Source organism: Apus apus, chromosome Z (assembly GCF_020740795.1).
Source record: "Apus apus isolate bApuApu2 chromosome Z, bApuApu2.pri.cur, whole genome shotgun sequence".
Taxonomy (NCBI): Eukaryota; Metazoa; Chordata; class Aves; order Apodiformes; family Apodidae; genus Apus; species Apus apus.
This window is the reverse complement of record NC_067312.1, coordinates 28872118-28881241: the sequence shown is the minus strand read 5'-3', so window position 1 is coordinate 28881241 and position 9124 is coordinate 28872118. Positions and strand designations below refer to the sequence as shown.

At 36.0% G+C, this 9124-nt stretch overlaps 1 protein-coding gene across 5 annotated transcripts in view; it reads right to left on the bottom strand.

Annotated features, from left to right (window-relative positions):
• Window positions 1-1526: 1526 nt before the first annotated feature.
• SMARCA2 (SWI/SNF related, matrix associated, actin dependent regulator of chromatin, subfamily a, member 2) overlaps window positions 1527-9124 on the bottom strand; it is a 115829-nt gene continuing 108231 nt past the window's right edge. For all 5 annotated transcript variants that reach the window (XM_051642075.1, XM_051642077.1, XM_051642076.1 and 2 more), the window contains 5 exons: window positions 8798-8903; window positions 7952-8053; window positions 4333-4465; window positions 3073-3215; window positions 1527-2447 (listed from right to left, as the gene is read on the bottom strand). In XM_051642075.1, coding sequence (XP_051498035.1) covers window positions 2412-2447; window positions 3073-3215; window positions 4333-4465; window positions 7952-8053; window positions 8798-8903 — 520 coding nt within the window. In that variant the 3' untranslated portion in view covers window positions 1527-2411. The remainder of the gene's footprint in view (window positions 2448-3072; window positions 3216-4332; window positions 4466-7951; window positions 8054-8797; window positions 8904-9124) is intronic.

Below are 9124 nucleotides of genomic sequence, written 5' to 3'. Positions count from 1 at the left end.
TCGGTCTTCTTCATGTTTATTCTCCATGTGAACACTCATCTGTAAATAATGAGTTCTTGAAAAATAAACTGGGTCACTGCAAAGTCATCAGGTATTCTGGGGATGGGTAATGCGATACTGTGCCTTTTCCATCGAAGTTGCCAGTTTAAATCCAGTCTAGGCCAGCAGTGACTAAAGCCTACTGCCAGTTGTTTCTCGTCACGCATAAGGGGTTGGTAGACTTGGTTTATTTTGCTCTGAAAAAATGTCATTTATATACAGTCTTGTGAAACTGTCAATTATGACAGAATGACTTCTGCAAACCAAACTATCCCATATCACAGAATGGCTGATGTTGGCAGCAACCCTCCCTTCAGATACTAATTCACATCAATAAGGTGCCTTTCTGTTCTTCAGTTCCACCTCTCTCAGTCTCCCTTTGAATGTCATATGCACCAGTCCTTTAACCATCTTAGTGGCCCTTTGCTGGACTTGCTCCAGCATGTCCATGTCTCTCTTCTACTGGGGAGGCCATCACCTGAAAAAGAACTTCACATTGATCTCACCAGTGCTTAGCAGAAGGGAAGGATCATCTCCCTGCACCTGCTGGTAACACTCCTTCTACTGCAGTCCAGAATATTGTCAACTTTCTTTGCCACAAGGGTGCATTGTTGGTTCATGTTCAACTTGGTGTCCACCAGGACCACCACCATTTTCTGCAAAGCTTTTTCAGACATTGGTATCATCCGTCACTCTGCAGTCAGTAGCACCTCTCTGTGAAATACAGGTTATGCCACACAGATGGGGCACACACTAGGAATGAAACTTTTGAAATTGCTAAAACGAAGCAAAGCTGACTTATCTCAGTGCAGGGCTAATAGACACAAATAGGCACCGGACAAAGTTACAAATCACATTTCCAGTGAGCTAAAAAATGTGAAGCAGTTCACATCCTGCAAGAGATGTGATGTAGATGCACCATCCAGGTAACAAAGGAACTGCTAGGCTTGCACATTTTCTACTCAATCTATTTTCAAAGCTAAGAAGTTTTGATTTTTCAGAGTAGCAACACTGCAGATATATATTTCAAATGTTTATACTACCGCATCTCAGAGCATCACAACCCTGACACCTCAAAAAAATACTTAGAATAAACTGACTTACAGGGGGGCTTGCTGCTGACATAGCTAATTGTATTTAGGCTCACTGAGGCCCATGGACATACATTTCCTGAAAGAAAAAGAAATGTTTATTTTATTTCTTAATCTCTTGAACTGTAATTAGGTAATGAACTCCACTTTTACTTCAAGGTATTATTTTACTGCTTCAATTTTATTATTCTTATTTTAACATATTCTCTGAAGATACTTCCATGCTATTTGAATGAGTTCTTATTTTACACTCAGGACAGACCACAGTAGACCTCTCTGCAGGAGGCATTCCTGCCCTCTCATCCCTGCTATAAAAAGATTGTTTTGGAACTCGTAACACAAGGCTGCATCTATTGAGCTAAATTATCTCTTTATTAGGAAAGCACAAACACCACATTCTTCAAAATTACTGGAATTTTATTTGCCTCAGGCTTATGACTTGCAACCAAAGACATTGTGCAAAGAAAGCAAAGATTAAGTACACTTTAGGGAAAAAGTGATAATCCACATTGGTAACATAGAAGATCAGTCTGATGAAAGAAGCCATTCATTACACTATATAGATTGCAATACTGAATAGCATTTTTTTAACCCGACTTTTTTAATCAAGGAAAAAAAAGTTAAGCAAAGTTTACAGTAGACATAAATTTGATACGATTCATAAAGCATTTTTCTGAAGATCGTCAAGCATAAAGTGGAAAAACCTATATGGGACAAGGTGGATGAAGGCTAACTACTGTACATTTATAAGCTATTAAACAAAGTTGCATATATGTACCACAGTGTAAAAAACCAATATAGAACAAATAAAAACTTTGAAAACTGCCTGATGAAAAATAAAATAACCAGTGGCTTTTAATGGCTTCTCCTGGTTATCAATGCTACAAAAGACTTTTTTTTGTGTGTGTCTTTCTGATGCCACTGAAAAACATCAATGATAAAACCAGGCACAATCAAATCATTACCAAGTTAAAATCAGCCTATAGAAATATACTATCAACTCACATTTTCCATCAAAAGCTTTTTGTTGTTTTGTTTTTAAATCTTTTGAGGCCCATTTGGTCACAGTATGTTACTTTTTTTTTTTTTTTTTTTTTTTACACTATGATATCATATGTTTGTCTGGCACTATCCTAAAGCTAATTTATAAAGAACGAAAATACAGAAACATCCCCAATGTCTGTTCGACAAAATGAATTCACTGGTAGTAAAACAGGAGAAAGGAGAAGGGAGAAGAGAAAGGGAAGGGGTCAGTTCTGCCAAGAAAGTAAACCCTATGGATCACTCATCATCACTTCCGCTTGCTTCCGACTGGTCCTAGAGGTAAGAGACACAAGACAAGTCAGAAATTCTTCGCCAGCTATTCTGTGTATTTTGTTAAAGAAGAAAATAAAAAGTAAAAGGAAGAAAAATGACAATTCATCTGACAAATCAAGACAGTGTTAAGAAAGGTATTATGTGATCTAATATTTCTCTTTTATGACATTTTATTTCATTGTTATAGATTTCTTTAGGGAAGGAAAAACAGAGAGTCAGGAAACACTGGATAACTTTAATTCTACCCAGATGTTCAAAAACAACTGGGAAGTGGTCTGTTTTCATTTGTCAGAAAAGTAGAAGCAATGACCAAAAAAATCAAGCTAAGCATTTTTCATCTCTGAACAAAAGCAAACAGGCCATGAGGTTTACAAGTTCAATGAAAACAGGAAAAGCTCAAAAAATAAGCTCCACACTTTTTAGATTTCTTGTCTTTCAACACTGGGACCAGGTCTCATAAGCACACCCAGATACAGATAACATCCTTGCCCAAATCTTTCAAGATAATTAATACAGATTAAAACTGTGCTTAAGCATGAATAGTTGAGAATTCTGACAGCAAGCAGGACAGGGTAGAGATGCAATCAACACAACCACTTCCTCAGTCTCAGTGAACAAAACTTACATTTTCATCTTGATCCTCATCACTATCATCATCACTCACGACAGGCTTGGCTTTTGCTCGGCTTTGCCTCTTCTTGCCTTTTCCTTTCTCCCGACTTTTTTCATCCTTCTTATTTAGCTTGATTTTGACCTTCACTGATTTTGCTGTAAACAGTTTAATGGCACACATGAATATAACTTTCACTCATCAACTTTTAAATGCGGTGTCCGTTCACAGAAATTCATCCCTGATATCACCCTGAAAAGATATCCCCTCTGTTCTTTATCTGGACTGCGGAACAAAGAATCAGTATTTGCTTTCATTTCTCTGCTTCTTGATAATTTTAACAATTTGTATTGTACTATAAAGAACAACTTCAGGTTGACCACGTGTATCTTCTTTTTACTCTCAGAATGCATGGTGTCTACAGATGGTATATGGTCCTGTGATACACATCTAAAAATATTTTCCTTGCACATAAAAATGCTATCCTTTATACAGACAAGGTTTTTTTTAAATTTTAAATTACAGAAATACTATGTGGAGATGACTGACAAATTTTGAGTTGACACCTTTCTGAAGAGTGTGGTGAATTCCTGCATTCAAAATATTCACTCTTTTTCAAAGGAACTGCTAAAGTTGCATACTTTACACAACTGCGTGACGTACTTGGAAGAGTAGCTCAGGGCCAAGTACTAGAGTTTCTCTAACCAAACAGATGGGATAGCTGGAGAGTACGGGTGAATATACTGGGTGGCAGAAAGTGCAATGAAGGGATTCCGCCTTTTCCACTGCATCATGTTTACAAGTCTGTAGGGACTGAATGAGTGTGTCAGCTCTTGCTTCTGAAAAAATAGGAGTTTTACTTAGGCTCTCTTGCACTGAAGAACATTTGCAACATCTTCTGGTTCTTAACCAGGTCATGAGTTTTATATGTTAGACCATGCCTAAAGGTTGGCTATCTCTCGCCTTTTCAAGCACTTCTATTCACAAGTAACATGAACAGGACCAGAAAGGCTTAGAAACACTCATAGTCAGTCAGATCTGCTGCCACAAAGCACCTCTGTGATTGGTTTCTGGCTTAAAAATAGTTCACTCTACTCTTACGAGGTGTAGCCAGAAGATACAGCCAAAGACTTAAGCTGAATATTAACACCTAAAGCAGTAAACTTAGTAAGAAGTTACTTTCACCAATGGCAAACAAAACCTTATAATCAGATTCCATTAAGAAAATTGAAAACTTCCCCTTCTATTCCCAGATGTACATAGCAGGGGACTCACATTCTGATTCTGATTCCTCTTCTTCTTCTTCATCTTCATCATCATTGCTTTCATCCTCACTTTCCTCTTCTTTGGCAATCTTCTGTCGTGCACTTTTGAATACAGACTGAAGAACAATGGAATCCTCATAGATCTACAGTATGAATACAAACCTATGTCAGAAGTCTTGAAGTCAAGCAATCTCAAAAATTCACATAATAAACTTTGATTTCCAGTGCAACCCACAGATTATATGGCTCTTTCCAATACTGAGTAACAATACTTCCTGCATGAGTTTTACAACAAATGTTAACATTAACTTTTCATGCTCTAAATGAAGAAATTTGTCAATAGCAAGCCACAAAACTGCAACTCTTAAAATGTGCTACATCCAGCTAAGAGTGTTTTTCTTATTATTGCCAGAGGATCGATTGTGTGTTTTCATTAGATCATAACCACCTTGAAAAATTGCCAAAGCAACACACTTCAGCAATAAGCACCTTAATTTAAAAATGTGTTATAGTCTAGTAATGCAATTGATAATGACAAATGGCTAACCATCATGGTAATTATCCTTAGTTTTTCTGAAATTCAGAGTGCCCACAAGGAAAACAATTTCTCCCAAGCAGCTCATTCCTTCCTTTCTTCCTCTCAGATTTAACAAGACTGAAAAGAACCTCCAGTAATCAGTACTACTCCTCCAACATTCTGTAGCTTGCTGCGTATCTTGGGTACATCAGATCTTCCCCTTTAATGACAAGTATGATGGGACTCTCAAGACTGAGAGGAATACATTTGGCTTGTAACGCATTTCTTAGATTAACACAGTAAAAATCTTGCTGTTTTGCTGAGTATCTGGGACCTCCTAATCACCTTAACAAATGAGCCTGTACATTTGATTTTTGTAAAATGTCAGAAGCCGAGCACTGACAATTCAGCACTAGACAACTGAGGATAGTTGCAGAGCCATAGACTGCATTCAGTTTTACCACAATAATTTGAACTACCTTGGCTGTCATACTACTCCTTTGGCTAAATTACAGACTTTCTTGTATAAAAGGACAGTGGCTATTTGTGAGGAAGACAATGAAGGATTTTTGGTTGTCATTATGCAATCTGTATGTTAAAATTCATAAAACTGCTCTAACACTTTGCAGATTCAAAAAAACAAATCAGAAAACTTTTTCAGAATACTTTATATGAAATATGCAATTTCTCTTTCATTGCTTGACTGCCTTGTCCTTTTCAGATAAGCTGCCTCTCACTGCAGATTATTTCCCATTCTGTAAGTGCTCCTGTCCTTTTTATTATAAGGTGTTTTGACTTCTCTAGCTCATGGTAAAATTTCCTGACATATATAAAATTATGATGAATGTTTTGAAAAGGCTTTTCAGTGGGCTGTGAGATCCCTCAGTTTCCTTAGTGGAAGTTGAAAGTTTACTGACTTTCTCTTATATGTATTTCAAGTCAGCTACTGATCTCAAAGCCCCTAAGGTCCTCTTGAAGACCATTTATTGCTCTTATGTTTAGGTCTAGCATATTCCATTGTTCTTAGCAATGTCTTTTTCAATTAGCCTTCCTTTACTTTCTCAGACCAAACACCTTGTAACACAAAGAGAATTAAGGATGCATACAATACTGTATGTGTTCAGTGCCAGTCACTACATTTTTAAGGAATCACTGTGACCCAGACTTTTAAACAGAACCTCCTCGGGAAATAAAGGTTTTTTAAGAAATATTTTAACCTTATTCATGTGGAATTATATATAATATTTAGTGTCTACTTTGATCGACAAAAACCTAGGGCTGTTTTCAGGAAAAGCTGTGCAAGTTTTTTTATTTTGACCAAAATCCAAATCCAGCAAGTTTCAAAAAAACAAGCAAAAAGGGAGAAACAGTAACAACTGAACTTCATGACTAGTGACAATATTAATGAATTTCTGCTTCAATAGATCAATACTATTTTTAACTCCTTACGTGTCTGTGTTTCATTTGATCTTTATGACATTAAAAACTTTTCAAATTGCCAAGGTTGTACTGAGGACAAAAGCCTCAAAACACAAAGTCTTTCTCTACCTGAAAACCCCTCATAAGGTTCCAGCTTAGATGGAACTGCTTTGCTCCAAGGAAAAGCAGCATGCATGATAGTAACAGAACAAACATATACAATTTCAATTAAAGTTACTGTGTACTTAAACTAGCCTTTTGGATTTGGGCACACACACACAAATAATCTAGTTTAGATTGAGATCACCAATTTTTGGTATTAGCATTTCTCTCCTTCACTTCACTTTTTTTTTTTTAAATTGCATTTGTGATTATTAGCTATTTATAGCTGTTTTCCTGCTATGTGACTAAGCAGTAAACTGGCAATTTACATCTGGACATACAGCAAAAATCCTGTCCCATGCTTCATATAACAATTAATTTCCTTATTAAATTATTTTTAGCTAATTTATTTATAGATTGTTTCCATAGAATTGAAGACAGTAAAAATAATGCACCTACATCTTCCAGAAAACATTTTATCATAGAATCAAAGAATGGTTAAGGTTGCAAGGGACCTCGAAGATCATCAGGATCCAACCTCCCTGCTATGAGCAGGGATACCTCACACTAGACCAGGCTACACAAGGCCTTCTTCTGCCTTTAGACAGCAAAAAAAAAAAAATCACAAAATGATGAGTTATGTTCAACAATCCTTTATAATTACATGCACACTTAATTTTAATTCTCAAAATTTAATATGAACTCCCCCTTCACCTAAGGGTCATCAGTAATGTTTAGGAATTTGAAGGATGTGTTAATATTGGCAGCACCAGCCGTCAGCTAGCTTTTATTAAGGTTTCTTTTCACATAATTTTTTTTCTCTTGCATGTTATGCAAGTTGTCTTCATGTTCTCTTTGATATTGTGTTTGTATCACACTATTTGAACTTCATCTATAAACATTATAATTCAAGACTATGTTTCACTGTACTGTGAGACAATTTTCTTATCTGACATACAGATTTTGCAGTCTCTTCTTTTGCATCAGTGTCATGTTCAGAATTCACTGCATTCATGCATGTGAAAGATTCATTTGAGATGAGAGATTATGCCTTGTAAACCTCTGAGACTCACCTGGGATATATTATTAGTGTCTCTTAAAAAGGACTCTGATCTTTCAACATTAAAAAAAATAAAAACAAACAAACAAGAAGTTTACAAGAGGGTTCAGAGAGTTAAGGACTCATACACAAAGCTTTACTGCTGGACAAATCTTGAATTTCTATCTTCCATTAGCAGAACTAAAGAGTTTGTTACTAAATATTTCTTCAACATCCTGTCCTCAGCTGTACTGTCACACCTGCTCCTTCTATCATCCACTGCGGTAAACTCAAGCTGTCTTACAGCAGCTCTAAACTACATACAGATAAAAAAACCAAAACCTGATTGCAGAATTGAAGTCAAACGAATTTCTCTGCATGCACACAGTGCAACTTAGTCCAGAAAATTTTGGATTATTCTAATACTCTGGGCAGTTTTCCCTGTTCAAAGTAAGAATTAAAACACAGAGTTTAAATACATAATAATCCACAAGCACTGAAAACACTAGGAAAGGGAAGCCTGTATGTTTAACAAAAGTGGTTCATTCAGACCTGTGATCCTTCCAAATTGAATGTCTGAGCATTGTGACACAGCAACATGACATCTTTCTCCAGGTCCCCAAGACTCCGATACTTATGGTTGCGAATTCTTTCCTGTTGTATTTATTTAGGAAATGAAGAGATGGATGGGTGGTAGTGCAGAAAGAAAAACAGCAGACAGGACACTGAATTAACATTTGATTTCAACACATTAAAAGCTTTCTTTCAAACAATTTTACCTATGCATCCTGACAAGTACCTGTTTAAAACAAATTACTCAAAAAATACACCAAGGTAACAGAGTAAAAAGCAATTGCTGTGAGCAGTGTAATGGACAAAAGCAACAGAAATAGAACTCCTTTCATAAAAGGAGTTCCAGATTCTTCTTTCTAGTCTAGAAACAAAATAAGCTATGACAAGAATGGAAGGTGTTGCACATCATCTAACATACACGAAGTTGCCTAACTCTATCCGCCAAATGTTTTGGATACGATGCTACTTTAGGGATGACTATAATCCCCTAGAAGCATTAGACCTTTGCAAACCTTTGTGTTTTTCCTAAAGATGTACTTACAGATTCACAACTAGGTCTTTGCAAAGAAGAGAGTGAGATGTCATCTCTGAAAGTGCTATTCATGTCATACTGCTACATTTTGATTTGTGTTTGAAATGACAGTGCTATTCCACAATATACACTAAATAAAATTCCTAACAAGATGCATAACAATGTTCAAAATCTAAGCCACAAATATGGGTACATGCAATATTTGTGTTGTAATTTTAATGACAACTTCATGCTCATCCTTCTGTATTACAAAAAGAAATGGAGGAATCTTCACTTCAAAGAAAGGTTCTTACCTTTATCTTCTTGAAGTCCACTGGTTTCCTAATCAATTCATAATACTCCGGTAATTCTTTCCTAGATGGGAGCTGAATGAAGACTTCACTTAGCTGTCGTCCTGAACTGTTGAGAGAAACAAATATGTAATGAAAATAATTACTACAACCTTCTCACAAAACCCATACATGCACACAATCTAATAATAAAAAAAAGAAAAAAAGAAATAAAATCCCAATTTTTTCTTTCAAAGAATTAGAAATTGAACCCTGCTCTATTTTTTTTTTAATTTGATACTGAAATAATTATAATATAAAACATATTCTTTGTGCTGTTGTCCTAACATA